This window comes from Dendrobates tinctorius, unplaced genomic scaffold (genome assembly GCF_039654945.1).
Source record: "Dendrobates tinctorius isolate UK_male_01 unplaced genomic scaffold, ASM3965494v1 ptg000028l, whole genome shotgun sequence".
Classification (NCBI taxonomy): Eukaryota; Metazoa; Chordata; class Amphibia; order Anura; family Dendrobatidae; genus Dendrobates; species Dendrobates tinctorius.
Window position 1 is genome coordinate 88723825 of NW_027361696.1, and position 23896 is coordinate 88747720.

General features: G+C 44.7%; 1 protein-coding gene across 1 annotated transcript in view; it reads right to left on the reverse strand.

Moving 5' to 3' along the window:
• GRIN2D (glutamate ionotropic receptor NMDA type subunit 2D) overlaps nt 1–23896 on the reverse strand; it is a 699139-nt gene that overhangs the window by 334901 nt on the left and 340342 nt on the right. Inside the window, exon 5 of the mRNA XM_073571149.1 lies at nt 20003–20171. Coding sequence (XP_073427250.1) covers nt 20003–20171 — 169 coding nt within the window. The remainder of the gene's footprint in view (nt 1–20002; nt 20172–23896) is intronic.

A 23896-nucleotide genomic window follows, 5' to 3' on the forward strand; every position in this document is an offset into this window, starting at 1 on the left:
CAGCTCATTGATTTCTATACAGCAGACAGCTGTTCACAATCCTCTCTCCCTGTCAACTTCAGATCCAAAGCTGCTCTTAGCAAAATCACAATCTCCTGACACCGACTATTGGCTGTTTTTAGACCAATCTCATATTTATTATTCACTTTAGCTGGTACTTGTTCAAACACACTGTTATGTCTTTAAGCAAATACAGTATAAGAGTGTAGATGTCAAAACAAGCACTGACAAGTCTGTCACAGTAGCAAACAGAAATTCAGCAGGAAGATGAAGCTACTGAACTAAAACTGTCAAGGAGGAGTGACGTCCCCTCAGCAACAAGAAAATGGAAGTCTATGGAGCAGAGTGCTTCTAAAGACTCATGCTGAGACTAATTGTCATAAATCTGTTGTCAGGCGTCCTGGGACCAGGGGCTTCTTTCCTGTCCGTAACCCTAGGGGTGCTCTAGCTGTCCCTGTTCCCCAAATTACTTCTGATGGTGAAAATTCCAGTCACATAGCTTTCCTTATCTCTTGAATCTGTTGTCAGTCTGTACCCTTCCACCATTCAGGGAAGAGGGTGTCATGGGTTACTGCGACAGAGAGGAGTCAGAAGACCGCACACACATAAAACCTAGCAGTAGTCACAGATAAATCCACCAAACACCTAAACAAACAACAAACACCAGCTGCCAACCATGCAGCAAAAGCCTCCAGTAGCTCTCAACTCAGCAGATTAATCCCTGCAGGTGCATTTACATAAAAAAGAATTACTAGGAATCCCCATTTTCACCAAAATTGGTCCGTGTATACAAGCTGTCAATCACGCAATAAACAAGGAAAAACACTCACCTGCCACGTGATATCATTTTTCAGCTTGCTAGAAAATCATCACTCTCAGCAGCACTTTGGCATGTGTAAACAGGATATGTGCAGTCAAGAACAGTGATGCACAGAACATTCCATTACCGATCGTTCTGTGTGCATGGAAAATATCGTCCACATGTCTAAAAGAGACATTAACCAACCACCGATAACCAATTTCTTCAAGTCTGCAGATCTAAATGCAACATTTTGGTAGTTTTGCTGATTAAACATGAATATCCCTATGATTTAGCGTCATTTATAAAATTACTCCATGGCAAGGAATAAAATTGGACAAGAAAAAATACCACTCATCAAATAGACCATATATCCTATATTCAAAAAAGTGAGATAAAAAAGTCAAGTGAGAGGTAAATTTACCTAATACTTAAGAATATAAATTAAGTTATAATCAATTGGCCTCATTCATATGTCAATCTTTTTACTTGTATACAAAAATTGGACTGATTGTCATTAGTGATTTGGATTAGAACAATGAGCAACGTTTTACATCAGAATATAATCATTTTTGAGGTATTGTTTCCAAGATTCTCCTATTAGTCAATGAATAACATCGATGTCATCTGAGTGCTCTTGATTTTTTTTCACAGACCCATTGTTAGGGCTGGTGGAACGCACCAAATAATAAAAGATGGTAATAAGGTACGTTTGCAGCCCAGGGTCCACCGTGCAGAGATGGTAAACTGCTGCTTGGTAATGGCGGATGCTATATGGCGATATAATAGAAGAACACACGTGGGTTAACGTCACCTGGTGTGTACAGAGGCAGACTCTGTTGCTTCACAGAGCCACACTTCCACGGAACATAAATGCCGGAGCCTGTTAATGCTCACAGAGCTCGGCAAGGTAAATGCTCAGTATATGGTCACAGAACTCAGACCCAAGGACACAGGGTCAGAGTCCCTCTAGACCTACTCAGTTTGTGGCCTCGCAACTGCAGACCCCACTAATTGACGCTGGCTACCGTGGAGTGCCGACCAAGTGCACCGTGGCGTACAGACCAAGCCACCACTTGGCGCTGATGCCAGTCTCTGACTCTGCCTCCTACTAGCACCTCATCCTGGGTGCTAACAGGCTAGGCTACACAACACATGCATATCAAGGGTAGGGGTTTCATAATGAGTCACTCACCTGAGACATTCATACATGCATACAACACTCACTCCACATGGTCTATAATCCTTTCCTGTATTAGCTCATGGCCGGGAGGCCATGCAAACCTTTTATAGTTGCAGCCTTCTGGAACCTTCACGGTTGACCAATCGGAACAGCAACAGGACCTGAGCATGTGACCTCCAACCTCCAATGAGAGGTTGTCCCACGGGCATGCTCAGTAGGAGAAAAGCAGGACTTAGTCCCAGAAGCGTCTGCTCGCCGCTGATTAATGCAAGATGCTGTAGCTGAGCCTGGAGCAGCAGCAGCAACCAGACACATAGCATTAGCCTGGGCAAGATGCTGGGACCGACATCTCTGTTGAGCAGGAACCTCTGCTGCCGCAGAAGAAAGGGAGACCGCAGAAGACATAGCTTGAGATTCCCCCTGTGCAGTGGGGGAAACTCGTTGCCTAACATCTATGGACTTGAATTGATGAATTTGATAGGTGAGTTGGATCAAAATCAATCGTTAGCCTATTGGATTAAAATCTGACATGTCTATGGGTAAACAGCTCCATAGACTCTGATAGGTCATAGTTCTATCCATAAAAAACACTGATCCAACTCGTATGTATACAACTGACATTGGCATTAAATCTGTATATAGCAAAGGACACAGTCTCAAAAAGGGCATGAAATCAATATATATTTATTAATGGAAATATGTAACAGCCATGTAAGTTTGGATTCTACTTCCGTAAGAAAAGTATAAAAAATACCAAATGATTAATCTTTAGAGGGAAGGTACGAGTAGTTTAAAAATTGCTTATTGAGTAGCTAATAAAACACAATCCCTTATACAGTAAAACTCCATGGATATATCAATATTCCACATAGAAACATATAGGTGTATATAGTTTAATGTGGCCATAAAATAAAAGTTCATAATTGCACCAATGGAGCAATTTCATCAAAAGTGCGAGTGCTAAAAATGGCAAAATCCCAACTCGTGTTGAAATAGCTTCCTCTAGGGCTGAGGCTAAAGCTTAAAATGATTCCTTCCTTAGACCTGGATAACATGTACACTGAAGGCTAAGTATGCTGTGCTATATTGCTTATTTAAAGTGCAAGAAATTGTGATGGAAACCTGACACAGCCCCCAAATATGATTATAATTGATGGGCTCTATCAGGTGCCTTTGGCTTCCATCTGGGTCTGCCATTAATTTAATTGCTTTGTTCCTACAATAGAGAGCAGCAATGCAATAGATCATCATGATTTGCACCTCCATAGATCAAATGTTAGTAGCTGTGGTGGTAGCATGGTGTAAACATTGAACAGAGCTGCACTGCACATACCTAGTCAATGTATAGCGGCCACTGCCACATACTGAAGCTCAGCTCCTATTCATGGGTCAAGATCCTAATAATGAGTCCAGCTAAGATATGTATGCTTTGTTTTTTTTCAATAGTTCATTAAATCAACTTTTTTTAAGTTTCATCAGTGAAATTAGCCATCACCATAAGTATAAATAGAATATTGCCCTCCAACATATGAAAGATGCACCACAATTACACATGAGCATGTACACAGAATTCAGTTTCCTATGTTCTATGTGGTTTATTCATTCCCAGTGACCTTTTCAGTATTTTCAATTGACTCTGCTTCTGACTTCAGGGCTGGGGAGTCTTAAAAACAGAGACAACTTTATGTATTTGGCTCTCTGCTGTCACTTTCTATCACATCAGCCTGAACTTTAACGCCATCATCTTCAGAACTTTTGCTGCCATGAGAACAGACAAGCTTTGATTTTATGTTTGTTTCTATTTTAAGTGCGTGTATATTGCCTTTATCTGTAAGAACATTTCCTCGGGTCATCTAAAATACACCCTTCCCCCACTTGGTGTTGAAAGATGTAGACATGCTCGTCTATTTTCACTCTTTAGTCAGACAAACCTATTAAACTTGGTGCTTTATTTAGGCGCGCTCACGCTTGCCTTCTGGTTGGTCTTTTACATGAATGTCACTTCTGTTTTGGAGTAAGAAAATAATAAAGTCGAAGCTACTATATGTCACAGTCCTTTCTAGGACATCTATTAGTATATCTCTTACAGAACATTGTAAAATAAGCCTAAATCATGAAGAAATTAGTCCATGGAATGTAAAAATGATTTACTATATAATGAAGCCCAGTATTGGCTGGCTCCCCATGATCTAAATCCCCTGATGATTCGCCTGAAGAAACACATCAGGAGTAGCCTGAGAAAACTATACTACTGATTCCTTGACATTGTGGCCTGATAATGTGGGCCATCTTGAAGTTATTTCCCCCTTTCCTGTCCCATTCTAACTATCTAATAATTGTCATACCGCTCATGAGAACACCACCTGATCTATGCTGAGATTATTCCACTTTATGACTTAGTTACAGCTTTTGAGTCCCTTGTTATATGGATGAATATTCACTTAGGGACACCCAATGTCATGAGGATTTAAATGGCTCTAGTGTCTTGATTGTTTGTCTTTGTCTTTTAGCTCTGAGGCTTTTTTTATTATTTTAAAAGTTATGTTTTATGATCTCTATTAAACTGATATATCTGATGAAAGTTGGTGACTAGAGTTGGTGCAAATCAGTTCACAAGATGAGTAATTACAAATTACTGACATGGCAGATGGACCGGAGTAGAGTTGAGCGAAACGGGTCGGTCAAATTCATAAGTCGCCGACTTTCGCTGAAGTCGGGTTTCATGAAGCGAAACCCGACCATAGCGTGAGGTCGGCCACGAGGTCGGCGACCAGAGCGCAAAAGTCGCGTTTCAAATGATGCTTCCAGCGCCCTTTTTCAGCCAATGATGAAGGACGCACACTGCGGGCAACGCGATGACATGGGCATCGGTCACCACCATCTTTGAGAAGGGCATGCAAGTGATTGACTTGCTTTGTGTGGCGTCACAGGGGTTATAAAAGGGCGTGCATGCCTGCCGCCATCTTACTTCTGCCTATAATAGCATTAGGGAGAGGTTGCAGCTGCTGATTCTGAATAAGGGAGAGCGTTAGGCAGGGAAGAAGAAAAAAAAACTGATTCTGCTGTTAGCGATTTCAACTGTACAACACAACAGTTTGTGTGCAGTGACAGGGGAGGCTATATTTTTGTGCATCAGCTCGGTTGGTTATTAGGCTGCCTTATAAGGCTCCCTCATAGCTGCATTGCTGTTTTCACACTGCTGTGCAAACTGCTTTTTTAAAAGCAAAAATACTTTTCTTCCTCTTTTCTGCACAGTTACCAAACGTTCATTTTTCCACACTTTTGTGTGCAGCAGTCCTGCTTATTAGGCTGCCTGCTGCCATACTTGGACTGAGAGGATCATTGTCAGCCTCCTAAAATCTCTAGGGAGCTTCCAATTCTCCCCAGTACTATATACACCTTGTACTTTGTCATACACCAGCCAATTTCAGCCTGTTAAATTGAGGTGTAATCTATAGTGGTCCTGAGATAATAGTTCAGCCTCCTAAAATCTCTAGGGAGATTCAAATTCTCCACAATACTATGTACACCTTGTACCTTGTTTTACAGTACCATATAGCTGGTGGTATTTTGGGTACATTTTTCCAAAAATGAGGAAGTATGGTGGAAGAGGCCGTGAAAGTGGGCGGGGGTTGCCAGCTTGTACTGGTGGTAGTGGGGGTGGTGGTGCATCTGCTGGCAGTGGCAAAAGCACAATGGCACCTAAGGCAGGAGTTGTTGAGCCTGCGTCATCGTCTGGCTCCACAAGGCCTCAAAGTTTCCCTCTTCTGGGAATAGGTAAACCGCTTTTAAAGCCGAAGCTTCAGAAACAAGTTTTGGCTTACATTGCTGACACAGCCTCCTGCTCTATCACCTCCTCTTCTGAAGTTTCAAAAAATAAAAGCACTGAGTCATCAGTGGAAGCTCCTGGTCAGGAACAACACCTTTCCTTGTGTCCTTCACCCCTACCAAAAGTGAAGGATGCGGCAGGCCACACTACAGATTACTCCATGGAGCTCTTTTCACATACCATGCCTGGGTTATCAAGTCAAATCGTGAATTCCCCAGTCCAAGATGAATCGGACATGGAGTGCACTGATGCACAGCCACTGCTAGATTTTTCTGCTGGTACATTCACTCAGACCACTACATTGTCCTCGCAGTGTACTGAGCCAGAATCTGACCCTGATGAAACTCAGGTGCCCCTTCTCGCATACTATACCACCTTACACGGTGACACAGAGGATGGTGCACATGAAATTGAAGAGGAGGTGATGGATGACCCAGTTGTTGACCAAGATTGGCATCAATTGGGGGAAAAGGGTGCCGATGCCAATAGCTCAGAAGAGAAGCAGGAGGATCCACAGCAGGCATCGACATCGCAACAGCTGTTATCTGGCAGGCCTGCAGCAGTCTAAAAACGGTTTACAAAAACCCAAAGGGTTGCAGGACAGCTTGGCCAGATGGTCAAATTAGCACAGCGTGCAAGGCCTCAAAATGTCTTCCCTAGTAGGAAGAGTTCAGTGTGGCACTTTTTTTTAACAAAATCCTAATGATCAGGCAAAGGTTATCTGTAAGAAGTGCGCAAAGACCTTTAGCCAAGGGAAAAATCTGAGAAATTTGAATACCAGTTGCATGCTTAGACCTTTAACCACCATACACTTGCAAGCATGGACGGACTACCAAATCTCACGTACCGCATGTGCACCTGCTCCGAATGAAGGAAGTCAGCAACGCTACATCGCTTCCCCCACTGTAAGCCCACCGGTTAGCACACCACCAGCAGCAAATGTTGAGGTGTCGTCGCAAGGCCAAAGCAGTCAGGGAATCACAAAGTTATTGCTACGAAAGACTGAATCAAGGTCATCAGCAAGACCACCAACACCATCACCATCACCAACCCTCTCTCAGTCCTCCATGTCCACCGCTAGTTCCACCATATGCAGCTCTCAAGTCCAGCTCACCCTACCAGAGACTCTCAGTAGGACAAGAAAGTACTCATCCTCTCATCCATGTAGACAGCGTTTGAGCGCCCACATTGCCAAACTAATCTCATTAGAGATGATGCCCTACCAGTTGGTTGAAAGCGAAGCTTTCCGCGAGCTCATGGCCTACGCAGTACCACGCTATGACCTACCCAGTCGGCACTTCTTTTCTCGAAAAGCCATCCCAGCCCTCCACCTGCATGTGAAAGACCGCATTGTCCATGCACTCAAGCAATCAGTGAGTGGAAAGGAGCACCTCACAACAGATGCATGGTCCAGTAGGCATGGCCAGGGCTGTTACGTGTCCATCACTGCGCACTGGGTTAATGTGGTGGATGCAGGGTCCACAGTGGACAGCGGCAGTGGGACAGTGCTGTCTAGCCCATGGTATAGGAAACAGTTGGCTGTAGGCGTTCGACCCTCCTCCTCCTCCTCCAGAAGCGAAAGCTCGTCCACAGTGCGCAGTCGCACCAGCACTCCATCCGCAGCTGCCAGTGTTGCACACGAGGTGTCCCACTATCGAACAGCTAGTGGTAAGCGTCAGCAGGCTGTGTGGAAGATGATGTGTTTGGGCAACAACAGACACACCGCGGATGTACTGGCCGACTACTTGCAACGACAAACTGAGTCATGGCTGGGCAGTGTACATCTTGAGACAGGCAAGGTAGTTAGTGATAACGGCCGGAATTTTGTGGCAGCCATAGCCCTTTCAAAACTCAGACACATACCTTGCCTGGCTCAACCTGGCTGAACCTTGTGGTGCAGTGCTTCCTCAATAATTATCTAGAGTTAACAGCCCTGCTCCAAAAGGTGCGAAGAGTGTGTGCCGGTTGCCCGTACACTCCAGTCGTATGCAGAAGCTGCAGCGATTGCTCCACCTTCCCAAGCACCGCCTAATTATCGACGTTGCAACAAGGTGGAACTCCAAACTGCACATAGTTCAGAGGCTGTGCGAACAGAGGCAGGCTGTAATGCATTTGTGGGAGGATACACAGTCAGGCAGTTTGAGGGCAGACATGGAGTTGTCTGGTGTGCAGTGGTCGAAGCTGAAAGACCTCTGTAAAGTCCTTCAGTGTTTTGAGGAATGCACACGGCTGGTAAGCGCAGACGACGCCATCAAAATCATGAGCATCCCACTTATGCGTCTGCGCATGCAAACTTTGACGCACATTAAGGAACAGGCGTCTGCACCCGAGAAGGAAAAGTAAGAGGGAAACCTTGATGATAGTCAGCCATTGTCTGCTCAGGGAACTCTCCTGGATGAGGTGGAGGAAGAAGAAGAAGAGGAGGAAGATGATGGGGATGATTATTTAGGGAAGGAGGATGCTTCTCAGGGGGCAAGAGAAAATGTTGGCGTGGCAAGGTCAGGTACAGGGTTTGTGCGTGACTGGAGGGATGTTGATTTGTCAGAAAGTGCTCCTTCACCCAGCACTCACAGTGCATCATTGACACCTGGAACATTGGCCCACATGTGTGATTATGCCTTGCAGATCCTTAAAAGGGACCCCCGCCTTGCCAAAATGATGAACGATAATGACTACTGGTTGGCCAGCATCCTGGATCCACGCTATAAAGGCAACTTTCAAAACATCATGCCACAGGAGAACCTAGAGCTAATATTGGCTAACAAACAAGCAACTCTGGTAAACCGTTTGTTTGAGGCATTCCCAGAACACAGCGGCAGTGATGGTTCTCCCACGAGCCGTAGGGTGCAGCATGGAAGAGGTGTTCGTGGTGCACACAGCCGAAGTGGCGTTGGACACAGGGGTTTCATGACCATGTTGTGGACTGATTTTTCAAGTACCACTCACACGACTGGTAATACTGCATCGATTGAAAGTGACAGGAGACAGCAGTTGTCAACTATGGTTACAAACTACTTCTCCTCCCATATCGATGTTCTCCCTCACAGGTCATTCCCCTTTGAGTATTGGGCCTGTAAACTGGACACCTGGCCTGAATTGGCACAATATGCCTTACAGGAGCTCGCTTGCCCTGCTGCTAGTGTGCTCTCCGAAAGAGTCTTCAGTGCTGCTGGATCAATCCTGACAGACAAAAAAGGACCGATCTGTCAACCCAAAATGTTGATGATCTAACCTTAATTAAAATGGATCATGCATGGGTTTGAAAGGATTTTGTCCCACCTTCCCCTGCTGACATGTACAGTAGGTTGCCAGAAAAATGGCTCGCTTTTGTCCTCCTCTTCATCAGACTTTCCCAATTCCTCCATTTTCAGCTGCTGAATGTCCAACATCAACATATGCCATTTCTTCAACCTCCCTAACTGGGCTGCATCCCCCCCAGGGCCGGGGTCACCACCTGATGCAGGCACCCATGCGAGTGCCATTGCCCTGGACAGGTGGGTGGGCCCACTCTTGGCGATGGCACTGGCACTGGCACAGGGTCCCTCATAGTACAATCAAGTGTCTCTGACGGTGGGGGTGCACACCTGCTGTCAGACACACCGGTGTACTATGAGGGGCCCTGTGCCAGTACCGCCGCCCACGAGTGGGCCCCCCTGCTTGTTCAGGGCCCCAGCACTTGCAATACTTACCTCTCCCTGCTCCACCGCTGTGTAGTCTGGGCTGTTAAATCCTTCACTGGGACTGCCAATACAAATTTGGTGAATTATAGGTGATGGTTAAGACATAGCTATGGCCTGTCCTGCTGGACTCTATCTTCAGATGATCAATGACTTCCATTTGTTATGGACGTCGACTCACAATGAGATGCAGTGGTGGTTTATCATCAGCTTTCATGGTTTTCCTACTCACAGACATGTGACATTCCTGCCCACATTTTTAAATTTGTCCTCTCATGCCAATCCAATAGAAGCCACAGGCCATAGGCGATTCTGTCTTTTGCACTCCAAAGTTACCTGACAGATCATGATAGGCAGTGAGTACAATGTCTACATCTTTCTCTGCGATCACAATTTGATGGAGATGAGTAACGGTGATGGGATCCACGGTACTGCGATACAGCAAACCTTTCTTCACAAGAACTGTTTTCGCTGTCTCCACAGACAAAGTAATTGAGGGTCAGCATCGCCTCTGAGAATTCTCCCGTGAGTTTTAACTGTGATTAGTAATTCCAAAATTTCTGCAATCACTCGACTTTCCGTCTGTACTTGTATCCATCTCGTTTCCTCTTGCGGAGAGTCTGGACTGTCTTACTGAGACTGAAATATATATGAAGATTGAAAAATACCCCAACAGTGTATACTGGTGTACGCTTCGAATACATAACCCTTTTTCTACTTTTTAGATGTCTAATACATACTGAGGCTGTGAGTGTCTTTGCCAGACTACGGAAATATACACGGAGATTTTTAATGTTTAAACTATGCTATATATACCTGGTATCCAGTGATACTGTACCCTTTCTCAACTTTCTATAATCTTGTCGAATCCATACTGGGCCCGAGACCGTCTGAGTCTGCCTCCTGATATATAGACATAGATTTTTAATGTGTAAACTATGCTACATATATACCTGTTATGCTGTGATACTGTACCCTTTCTCAACTTTCTACAATCTTGTCGAATCCATACTGGGCCTGAGACCGTCTGAGTCTGCCTCCTGATTAGAGATGAGCAGTGTTTGAGTCGACCTGGTCGCCAAGTTCAAATTCAAGCTGTTTTGGGCGGTGTTCGGGCCATTCGTCGAACTCAAACACTTTGCTTAAAATTCGGCTGTTCGAGGTTCCGTTCGAGAACGGTTTGTTCACCAAAACCGTAACTTTATTTTCACATTAATAATGGTTTTAAATGTTAATAGACAGTTTCATGGCATAGTAGCGGTGTCTGGTAGCCAGCGGTGTAGTGCATCTATCAAGGAGCTACACCGTGTGTTTCTAATATTTTTTACCCCATCTTGTCCAGAAAATCCTTTTGGGCCTTGTAGCATTTTCTGCTACTCAGCAGAGGAGCCCACCCGTGAACCAAGCTGTGCAGCCTGTTTATGTAAGACCCATTTTTTAACTCCATTTAGCCCAGTCAATACTTTGGGCCTAGTACCTGTGTCTACTGCTCAGCAGGGGAGCCCACCCATGAACCTAGCTATGCCGCCTGTTTATGTAAGCACTGTCTGCTACTCAGCAGAGTTGCCCACCCGTGAACCAAGCTATGCCGCCTGTTTATGTAAGAACTGTGTGCTACTCAGCAGAGGAGCCCAGCTGTTAAGCAAGCTAAAACACCTGTTGTTTGGACAATTAATTTTTTCACATTCTTTCTGGAATGCCGGTTAGGCCTAATTCCGGAATTCCGGTTGACCTGCACTTACTGGGAAATCCTTGTTTGCGGGGAAGAATTGGAATCCCAGATCCCCATCACTAACGGGGTTCAGCGGGTTATCCGCACCTGTAAGCAACACACGCTGGTCCTTTCAGTGTAGTGCGCATGTAGTCCCGGACATCTAAGGGTATGACAGACCTGTTATTGCTCGATCTCGCGTGCCAGAGCCTCGCGTGTCCCTCTAGTAAGCTGGACGCAGACTGCGGGGGCATGCCGGAGTCTCGCTCGTTACCGGAATTAAGCTGACAAATCGCTAGCACAACTAAAAATGGCCATGCACCACCACCCACAGAATCGACAAAGCTTGCAATCTGTCCATCTTTTCCGTGGCTGACATGGTTGAGGTTCCCCGTGTGGAGTCCAATTAAGCCACAGGCTCCACTCCTGGTGGTGCCCTTCTGGACATTCCTTTAAGGTTCAGCTTTGCAACCATACTGCCCCCGGAAACCAAACACTTTGCCTTCATGGACGCTGTTCGGAGGGTCGTGGGAATAATGCCGCCCGATCGGCAGTTGGCATAATTTATGGTGGGAAGTCCAACGGTATATAATTGTCTTCGATTTTAGAATTTTAGATTTTTTTTTATTTTAGATTTTTAGTCCAGCCTTTCTTAGGCTGGTTTCACATTTGCGTTTTTTAGCGCTGGAAAAAAACGCTAACCTGCGCATGCGTTTTTTCCCCTATGTTTAACATGGGTGCGCATACCTGCGCGCTTGTAAGCGCATGTATGCGATTTTCATGCGCTGCGTTTTTTTGGGGTGTGCGATTGGATTTTCCAGACGCATCATGTTGCATTTTTTGGCCCTGCAAAAAAGCGCATGCGCACATATGCGCACGTTTTGCGCTAAAAATGGCCATTATAGCCTATGGATGCGCATATGTGCGCACTGGCATGCTCATGTAAGCGTTTTTTTGCATATGCGTTTTTTTTTTTTAACCATGGAATTTAGGGGTTTGAGTTAGAGTTAGGGTTAGTTAAGGGGGTTTAGGGTTAGGGTTAGGGTCAGGGTCAGGGTTAGGGTTGGGTTTTGGGTCAGGGTTAGGGTTTAGTATGGTTTGGTTAAGGGTTAGGGTCAGGGTTAGGGTCAGGATTAGGGTTAAGTATGGTTTTGTTAAGGGTTAGGGTCAGGGTTAGGGTTAGGGTTAGGGTCAGGGTTAGGGTTAGGGTTAGGGTCAGGGTTAGGGTTAAGTATGGTTTTGTTAAGGATTAGGGTCAGGGTTAGGGTCAGGATTAGGGTTAAGTATGGTTTTGTTAAGGGTTAGGGTTAGGGTTAGGGTCAGGGTTAGGGTTAGGGTTAGGGTCAGGGTTAGGGTTAGGGTCAGGGTTAGGGTTAAGTATGGTTTTGTTAAGGATTAGGGTCAGGGTTAGGGTCAGGATTAGGGTTAAGTATGGTTTTGTTAAGGGTTAGGGTCAGGGTTAGGGTTAGGGTTAGGGTTAGGGTCAGGGTTAGGGTCAGGGTTAGGGTTAGGGTCAGGGTTAGGGTTAGGGTTAGGGTTAGTTAGGGTTTAGGGTTTGGGTTAGGGTTAAGTATGATTTGGTTAAGGGTTAGGGTCAGGGTTAGGGTTAGGGTTAGGGTCAGGGTTAGGGTCAGGGTTAGGGTTAGGGTCAGGGTTAGGGTTAGGGTTAGGGTTAGTTAGGGTTTAGGGTTTGGGTTAGGGTTAAGTATGATTTGGTTAAGGGTTAGGGTCAGGGTTAGGGTTAGGGTTAGGGTCAGGGTTAGGGTTAGGGTTAGGGTTAGTAAAGTCATGGTTTGGGTAGTGTGAGGGGCCACCTAAAAATGTTGGAAAAAAACGCAAACGCGGTAAAAACGCGCTAAAAACGCATACAAACGCATAAAAACGCTGCGTTTTTTTCATGCATGCTCATAAAAATGCTTGAAAAAAACGCAGCAGTTGTATGCTTATGCATGCGTTTTTTCAATGCGTTTTTTTGCGGGAAAAACGCGCTGCAAAAAAAAGCAAGTGTGAAACTAGCCTTAACTTTATAAGGGCATGACATGCCTATATCTGTGTCTCCTCCTCCTCCTTTTACTCCTTCACCTCTTTTCTATATGTAGTTGCCCTTTTCCATATGTTATTTTTGTCTTCTGAGCATTTTGTCTGCTTTGGGACAACTTTTAAGGTGTTGTGTAATTGTTTTCTATGTGTTTGTATGTGTTTGCCTGCCATTGTTTTCAATGGGGCTTGACGGTGTTCGTCGAACGTTCGACGAACATTCGACGAACTTGCCTCCTGTTCGACGAACCGAACCGAACTCGAACACTAGCGGGGTGGCTCAACACTACTCCTGATATATAAATGTACATTTTTAATGTTTAAACTATGCTATATATACCTGTTATCTGGTGATACTGTACCCTTTCTGCCAGGAAGTCCTCCTCCACCCACCACTCTAAGTGTATCATTGAGACCTGGAACATTGGCCCACATGTGTGATTATTTCTTGCGGATTTTCTTTTTATATTGTGGTGTGATTAGTGTTGAGTAGTGTTGAGCTTTCCGAAACCACAAGTATTGGGTATCGGCCGATATAAGCTGTATCAGAATTCCGATACTGACTTCCGATACTTTTTTCGTATCGGATACTGGAATCGGAAGTTCCAATAAAGCCTGCTCGATTTGATTCAGCCAATGGGAATCCTCAGAAGTGTGGGCAAATCCTGTTAGGCATGTTAACTAATGGCATGGCTTTGACTGGCTGCTGAAATGACGTCATCATGATGCCCGATTTGTGCGCATCATGATGCGCGGTCTGTGCCGACTGCGGGGGGTCTGTGCCGACTGCTGGTGGTCTGTATGGGCCTCTCGGGGACCTGTGCCGGCTGCCGGTGGTCTGTGTGGGCCTGCCGGGTGCCTGTGCCGGCTGCCGGGGGTCTGTACGGGCCTCTCGGGGGTCTGTGCCAGCTGCCGGTGGTCTGTACGGGCCTGCCTGGTGCCTGTGCCGGCTGCCGATGGTCTGTGCAGGCCTGCCGGGTGCCTGTGCCGGCTGCCTGCGGTCTGTACGGGCCGGCTGGGGGGCTTGTGCCGGCTGCCGGTGGTCTGTGCGGGCCTGCTGGGGATCTTGTGTGTGTGCAGGCATCGTCCGATGGGACTACAAGTCCCATCGGGCGATGCCTGCTCCACTGACAGTGATTGACACATTAGCCAATGATGGGACAGTAGTAGTCCCATCATCCGGCTAATGTGTTGAATGTAAAGAAAAAAAAAAAAACATACTACATACATACTACATACATACTACATATATACATACTACATACATACTACATTCATACAACATACATACATACTACATACATACCCCATATATACTACATTCATACAGCATACATACATACTACATACATGCTACATATATACTACATTCATACAACATACATACATACATACATACATACTACATACATACATACTACATGCATACTACATACATGCTACATATATACTACATTCATACAACATACATACTACATACATGCTACATTCATACATTCATACTACATACATGCTACATATATACTACATTCATGCAACATACATAGATACTACATACATGCTACATACATACAACATGCTACAGACATACAACATACATACATACTACATACAATACATTCATGCAATACATGCATAGACATACAGTACATATAACATAGAGTACATACTCACCAATACTTGTCACATTGTTCCCCAAAGCCAGTGTCATCTAAGGAAAAATATGAAAATAACAAGCCATATACTCCCTGATCCGCAGAAATCCACGCGTGTCCCACGCCGATCTCCCACGGAGAGCAGCAGCATCAGCTGATGCGACCGCTCTCTAGGGGCTCAAGGAATCCAGTGTCGGGAGGTAGGTATCCTTCCGCACTGTATTCCTCCGCCACTGTAAAAAAAATAGTCCCTTGTCTCACTTTTGGCATTGCTGTGTGAAAAAGTTCCCACGTAGCATTTGCCATAAAGTGAGACCAGGGACTATTTTTTTACAGTGGTGGAGGAATACAGTGCAGAAGGATACCTACCTCCTGACACTGGATTCCTGAGCCCCGTAGAGAGCGGTCGCATCAGCTGATGCTGCTGATCACCACGGGAGATCGGCGTGGGACACTCACTCGTGGATTTTTGCGGATCAGGGAGTATTTAGTGGTTTGTTATTTTCATGTTTTTCCTTAGATGACACTGGCTTTGGGGATCAAAGTGACAAGTATTGGTGAGTATGGTGTTATATGTACTGTATGTCTATATGTATGTATTGTATGAATGTATTGTATGCAGTATGTATGTTCTATGTCTGTAGCATCTATGTAGCATGTATGTAGTATATATGTATGTTGTATGAATGTAGTGTATATGTTGCATGTATGTAGTATGTTGCATATATGTATGTTGTATATATGTAGCATGTATGTATGTTGTATGAATGTAGTATGTATGTAGTATGTATGTACTATGTATTTATGTATGCTGTATGTAGTATGTATGTTGTATGAATGTAGTATGTATGTATGTTGTATGTAGTATATATGTAGTGTGTAGTATATATGTATGTTGTATGAATGTAGTATATATGTAGCATGTATGTAGTATGTATGTACTATGTATGTATGTTGTATGTAGTATGTATGTTGTATGAATGTAGTATATATGAAGCATGTATGTAGTATGTATGTATGTTGTATGAATGTAGTATATATGTAGCATGTATGTAGTATGTAGTATATATGTATGTTGTATGAATGTAGTATATATGTAGCATGTATGTAGTATATATGTATGTTGTATATATGTAGCATGTATGTATGTATGTTGTATGAATGTTGTATATATGTAGTATGTATGTAGCATGTATGTAGTATGTATATATGTAGAATGTATGTAGTATGTATGTAGTATATATGTATGTTGTATGAATGTAGTATATTTGAATCATGTATGTAGTATGTAGTATGTATGTATGTTGTATGTAGTATATATGTAGTATGTAGTATATATGTATGTTGTATGAATGTAGTATATATGTAGCATGTATGCAGTATATATGTATGTTGTATATATGTAGCATGTATGTATGTATGTTGTATGAATGTTGTATATATGTAGTATGTATGTAGCATGTATGTAGTATGTATATATGTAGCATTTATGTAGTATGTATGTAGTATATATGTATGTTGTATGAATGTAGTATATATGTAGTATGTATATATGTAGTATGTATGTAGTATGTATGTAGTATGTTTTTTTTCTATTTTTTACATTCAACACATAAGCTGGATGATGGGACTACTACTGTCCCATCATTGGCTAATGTGTCAATCACTGTCAGTGTAGCAGGCATCGCCCGATGGGACTTGTAGTCCCATCGGACGATGCCTGAACACACACAAGACCTCCGGCAGGCCCATACAGACCACCGACAGCCGGCACAGGCCCCCGGCAGGCCGCCACAGGCCCCCGAGAAGCCCATACAGACCACCGACAGCCGGCACAGGCCCCCGGCAGGCCAGCACAGGCCCCCGAGAGGCCCATACAGACCGCCGGCAGCCGGCACAGGCCCCCGGCAGGCCAGCACAGGCCCCCAAGAGGCCCATACAGACAACCGACAGCCGACACAGGCCCCCGGCAGGCCGGCACAGGCCCCCGAGAGGCCCATACAGACCACCGAGAGGCCCGTACAGACCCCGCCCGCACACACAGACAAGCACAGTGTCTGCCCAGGCACCGCCCACAATCTTTACCCCTCACGAACAGGCTGTACAAGGCAAGAGACGGGTTTTTTCAATTCCGATATTTCTGTCCCATTGACTTGAATGGGACTCCCGGGATCGGAATCGGCGATACCCGATACTTTTTTTAGATCGGCCGATCCATTCCGATACGATATTTTTCAGTATCGGGTGGTATCGCTCAACACTAGTGTTGAGCATTCCGATACCGCAAATAACGGGTATCGGACGATATTCGCGGTATCGGAATTCCGATACTGAGTTCCGATACTTTTAGCATATCGAATACCGGAATCGGAAGTTCTCATAATGCTATGAGCCAGTTTGATTTGATTCAGCCAATGACAATCCTCAGAAGTGTGGGCACATCCTGTTAGGCATGTAGGCATGTTAAGTAATGGCATGGCTGTGACTGGCTGCTGAAATGATGTCATGATGCACTATAAAAGCCGCCGCCGCAATTTCGGGTTCACTCTGCTGTGAATTCAGTTAGGGACAGGCTGCTGTTCAAGACTCTGAGGGACAGTTAGAGATAGCGATTTTTCAAATCATATTATGCTTTACCCAGGCTACATAATCAACCACTGTAGCTTTCTTTTGCCTTGCAGCAGTGTTCACAGCTGTCTGCAAGGTCTGTGTGAGTGCAGCTCACGCTGTGTAGTGTGTCCTGCAGCCACGTCTGGTTGTAGGCCGCTCAGCGTGCGTCACTGCCTCATACATATTTTTGTTTTATTGCTGCTCATTTTTCATTCTCCTATTAGTGTGCATCCATCCGTATCCATCTACATTGGCTGGTTGCAAACACTATATAGGAGTAGATAGAGGAGCCTTTTTCCTGGCTTGTGCCCTTCAGGCGCAGCCAGATTAGTATTACCCTATTTTTTGGAGCCTCATCTTTTGCATTGTAGGTTACCTTCCTGTATTGTAATAGCTCCAAAAAGTTTGTGATACTATCGCTTTCAAATCTTTGGTCACATCCTTTTTGTTTTTTTAAAAAAAAAGCAAAATAAAGTTCACCAAACACTCCATTTGACAGTTGTGTAGGCCACATTAGCTCATATTAAAGTGTAGTCCACACACACACTTTATAAAATTAGCGTTTCTTATACCTGTTAGCAGCTGTTCAGGAATAAGCACACTAAGCCCCCCTTTGTACTTTTCTGCCTATCTTTATCAGTCTACGAAGATGAAGAAGGCAGGGAGTAAGGCACGTGGGCGTGGAGTTTCAGCAGGGAGAGGACGTGGGGATTCTGCAGGGAGAGGATGTGGGGATTTCTGTGCCTGCTGCGGGCACCAGTGAGTCAGCATCCCCCAGTTTTACCAGGCAACAGTCCGTTATGCGCAGCTTTGTAGGACCTCGCCGTACCCCACTGCTGCGGGAGGAACAAATTGAAGCCGTTTTCGGATGGATGGCAGCTAACGCATCGACTTCAATGACTTCAACGTCCTCTCAGGGCCAGAGCACTGAAGAGCAACCATCTGTCTCTTCACCACCTGCCAAATTGCCCAGGCAGTCAGAGAGCCCTGTACAGGAGCCATCACAGTCTCTACTTCTGTTCTCTGAATCTGTTGGCTTGGAAAGAGGGGGCCAGCCAGGCAGCATTCAAGAATGTGAAGAAGAGAGAGTATGCAGTGATGCGCAACTGCTTTGTCCCTCTGAATCTGAAGAGGCGGGTGGGCCAATGCCTATGGTCAGCACACCTCAGTACGCATCAGATGATGACGAGACTCAGGTGTCACTTTCTGGTGCGTACGGTGCTGGCGAGACTACCCAGGAGAAGCAGGTGTTTGAAGAGGGGAGTGTAGATGATGAGGTCCTTAACCCATCATGGTTTGAGGAACAAGAAGGTGGAGGGAGCAGCTCTGAGGAAGAGATTCCCCGAAGGGCCAAAACAGGAGGGAGGGGGAGGGGGCAGACTTGTTTGCCTGTAGCCTCCACTTCGGCACCCGTTAGGAGCATTCCTCTTCCAAAAGCCAAAACGGGCGCTCCCAAGACTTGCAGTGCGTGGTCTTTTTTTGACACAGTTGCAGATGACATTTGCTTTGTCAAATGCAAGCTGTGTCATTAGAAAGTCCTGCAACCTCCTGCTCTCTGGTCTCCCCTCTAGCACTCTGGCACCACTCCAATCCATCTTGCACTCTGCTGCCTGACTAATTCATCTGTCTCCCTATTATTCCCCAGACTCTCAGCCCTTCATTGGCTTCCTATCGTCCAGAGGCTCCAGTTCAAAACCCTAACTATGACATACAAAGCCATCCACAACCTGTCTCCTCCATACATCTGTGATATGGTCTCCCGGTACTCACCCACATGGAACCTTTGATCCTCTCAAGATCTCCTTCTCTACTCCCCTCTTATCTCTTCTTCCCACAACCGCATACAAGACTTCTCCCGTGCTTCCTCCATACTCTGGAACTCTCTACCCCAACACATCAGACTCTCGCCTACCATGGAAACCTTCAAAAAGAACCTGAAGACCCACCTCTACAACCTGCAGTGATGCTTAGTCGACTGAACCGCCGCACGACCAGCACTACCCTTTCCTAGTGTATCCTCACCCATCCCCTGTAAACTGTGAGCCCTTGCGGGCAGGGTCCTCTCTCCTTCTGTACGTGTGTTTGTCTTGTATTGCTCATGTTTATTGTACTTGTCTATATTTGCCCCTTTTCACATGTAAAGCACCATGGAATAAATGGCGCTATAAAAATGTATAATAATACTATTACTAATAATAATAAGGCCTCTGCAACACTTTAGATGTTGTTCGCTACCTAGTTGTTAACAATATAATTGTCAATATCCTTTGGAACACAAAATGTGATCTTCCAAATTAAGTTTTCACCATATCCATAATAATACAAAGTAGATATTTTGTAAGGATTGCTAGTACTTAATGTGTACAACAGATCACAATTTAACACAATGATATTATGAACCTCACTGAAAAACATAAAGCATGCACATCATATTAAAAAAGGCTAAAAATGGAATATAAAAAATAGCATGATAATATCTGGTAGTACTAACTGTATCTCACCTCTCCAATCATGCCATTCCATACTCCTTCTATTTTCTTCCCATGTTTTCCATTGGTCACCAGATAAAGATCATAAGTAAATCCAATGGTTTTGGCAAGACGTTTGAGAATATCAATGCAGAATCCTTTACAGCATTGCTTGACAAAGATGATGGGGTCCGTCATGTGGCTGTAGAGACAAAAGATCAATAGGTCATGGTCAAGTTTACAACAATTAATCCCTTCATGAGCTAGCCTATTTTGTCCTTAATGATCAGTGTCCCTTTATGAGGTAATAACTCAGGAATGCTTCAACGGATCCTAGCGATTCTGAGAATGTTTTTTCGTGACACATTGGGCTTCATGTTAGTGGTAAATTTAGGTCAATTATTTTTGCGTTTATTTGTGAAAAAATTGGAAATTTGGCTTAAATGTTGAAAAAATTTTGCAATTTTCAAATTTTTAATTTATATTCTGTTAAACCAGAGAGTTATGTGCCACAAAATAGTTAATAAATAACATTTTCCACATGTCAATTTTACATCAACACAATTTTGGAACCAATTTTTTTTGTTAGGAAGTTATAAGGGTTAAAAGTTGACCAGCAATTTCTGATTTTTACAACATAATTTTCAAAACCATTTTTTTAGGGACCACCTCACATTTGAAGTCAGTTTGAGGGATCTATATGGCTAAAAGTACCCAACAGTGACTCCATTCTAAAAACTGCACCCCTCAAACTGATCAAATCCACATTCAAGAAGTTTATTAACCCTTCAGGTGTTTCACAGCAGCAGAAGTAACAAGGAAGGAAAAAACGAACATTTAACTTTTTAGTCACAAAAATGATATTTAAGCAACAATTTTTTTATTTTCCCAAGGGTAAAAAAAGAAAGTGGACCCCAAAAGTTGTTATCCAATTTGTTCTGAGTATGTTGAAACCACATATGGGGGGAACCACTGATTGAGTGCACGGCAGGACTCGGAATGGAAGGAGCGCCATTTGACTTTTTGAATGGAAAATTAGCTCCAATCATTAGCGAACACCATGTCGTGTTTGGAGAGCCCCTTTGTGCCTAAACTTTGGAGCTCCCCCACAAATGATGCCATTTTGGAAACTAGACCCCCTAAGGAACTTATCTAGATGCATAGTGAGCACTTTGAACCCCCAGGTGCTTCACAAATTGTCGCGTATGGAGACCCCCTGATTTGCCTAAACATTGGAACTCTCCCACAAGTGACCCCATTTTGGAAACTAGACCCCTGTGAGTTTATCACAGTGATCAAAATGTCCCTGAAAGAATGAATCTGCCAAATGGCAGATTTGGCAGGCGCACTGTGCATTCGCCTCCCATTTTGGAAAATGGCAGCAACCATCACTGATGGCGGTGGGACACCGGGCCTTGGAAGGTACCAGGGGGTGAGGGGGTGATCAGAAGGTGGGGGGAGTGGAGGGAAGAGGATGGGGAGTAGATGCTGACAGCAGTGGCACATCGCCGCTGTCAGTCGGTGGCAGGGGCTGATCGCCCCTGTCAGCAGGTGGGGGGTCAGATCTCAGTCTCCAGCCATGGCCGATGATATTGCAGCATCGACCATGGCTGGATTTCAATATTTCACCAAATTTCATTGGTGAAATATTACAATTGCTCTGATTGGCTGTTTCACTTTTAACAGCCAATCAGAGCGATCGTAGCTACGGGGCGGCTAAGCCACCTCCCTGGGATGAAGTACAAAGGGTCCTGTACCTGCGGGTCGGGTGACCTTTCAGTGACCCCAGTCACCTGACCCACAGTAACACAATCCCCCCATGACACAGCATAAACATCACAGGTCGGATTGGCACCGACTTTCATGATGCATATGCTGTGTCACAGGTCAGGAAGGAGTTAAACAATAAATATCCAAATAACCAAATATCTTAAAATGCCAGTATATCGGCCAGTATGTGTTCATTTTTCACTGTTGACCTCAACTTTAAGTTTTTGGATGGTGTTAAAAAAATGAAAAAGTTGTTATCTGATAATAAATATTATTAGTCACTTACTTAGTCAGTCTTTAAATATGGATGCATTATAATTGGAAATATCATAATTCCTGGCTTGAGATGTGACTACACTCAAACATTCAAAATCAAAACAGAAAATTGCCAAAATACTGAAAGCTTTCTTTGCAATAAAATATTTCACAGTAGTGCATAAATTACATGATGATGGAAAAAATATGATGCAAGTGACCAGTGACCTGAGATTTCCTAGTCTTGAAAACCTAGTACATGAGTCTGACATATCCATGAGACAAATGGCCATGAGCACTCCTCTCACCAGGACACAAAATACAAAAAACAAGGAATTCAACTTGTTAACAGATGCACAGTCACAAAAAGGTAGACAGCATCCAAAACTGGCAGTAGTTAGAAAAGAGACTTGCTTACTATGTCAAGCACATCACAGCTGCGTTTTAACCAGTCAGATATAGATCTATGACAGGTGGAAACGTAGCTGTGATATGTTTGGCACAATATTTTCTTTTAGCAACCTTCGACTTGAATTCGAGCCATGCTGTTGGAGTGCCCCGCGGGGCCTGGGGGTACTCGGTACCGGGCCCGTCGACTTCCATGGGGGACGGTGTCACAGCGGCAGAGACCCGATCTGTGGCCCAGAGGCGTCCAATAATAAAATAGGGGAAAGTTGTGTGGTATTTATGTGGTAAAATTAAAGATAATGTTTATAGATGGTGAAATATGTGACGCCACCTGTGGTATTCTAGTAAGAGGTGACAAGTAGAGTTGAGCGAAACGGGTCAAAAAATTTCAAAAGTCGCCGACTTTTGGCAAAGTCGGGTTTCATGAAACGAAACCCGACCCTAGGATGAGGTCGGCCACGAGGTCGGCGACTTACGCGCCAAAGTCGCGTTTCAAAAGTTTGTTTTGCGCTCTTTTTCAGCCAATCAGGATCCACGGACACTGTGGGGGGCAACGTGATGACATAGGCACGGGTCACCACCATCTTTCAGAAGGGCATGCAAGTGATTGGCTTGCTTTGGTGGGCGTCACAGGGGGTATAAAAGGGCGTGCACGCCGACCGCCATCTTACTTCTGCCGATCTTAGCATAGGGAGAGGTTGCTGCTGATTCTGTAGGGAGAGCATTAGGCAGGGAAGAAGAAAAAAAAACTGCTTCTGCTGCTAGCGATTTTGCCTGTACAACACACCAGCATTGCTGTTTACCCACTGCTCCGCAAACCGCATTTTTAAAAGCAATCCCAATTTTTTTTTTTGTCCTGCTGAGAAGAAAAAAACTGCTTCTGCTGCTAGAGATTTTGCCTGTACAACACACCAGTCACTGTGTGTGCAGTGCAAGGGGAGGCTATATAGTGGTGTATCAGTGGTGTTGGTTGTTGGGCTGCCTTCTAAGGCTTCCTGACATTCCTGCATTGCTGTTTACCCACTGCTCCGCAAACTGCTTTTTTAAAAGCAATCCCAATTTTTTTTTTTTGGCCTGCTGAGAAGAAAAAAAAACTGCTTCTGCTGCTAGCGATTTGGCCTGCACAACACACCAGTCACTGTGTGTGCAGTGCAAGGGGAGGCTATATTGTGGTGTATCAGTGGTGTTGGTTGTTGGGCTGCCTTTTAAGGCTTCCTGACAGGCTGGCATTGCTGTTTACCCACTGCTCTGCAAACTGCTTTTTTAAAAGCAATCCAATCTCCCTTATCCTCTAGTCACTTTTGTCACAGCTGTGCCATCGAGCCTGTGACATAGCGCTCAGATATCAGTGGGCCTCACACAATCCAAAAGTGTCCAGTGTCCACAAGTGTCTGCAGAAATTCAAAATCTCCCTTATCCTCTCGTCACTTTTGTCACAGCTGTGCCATCGAGCCTGTGACATAGCGCTCAGATATCAGTGGGCCTCACACAATC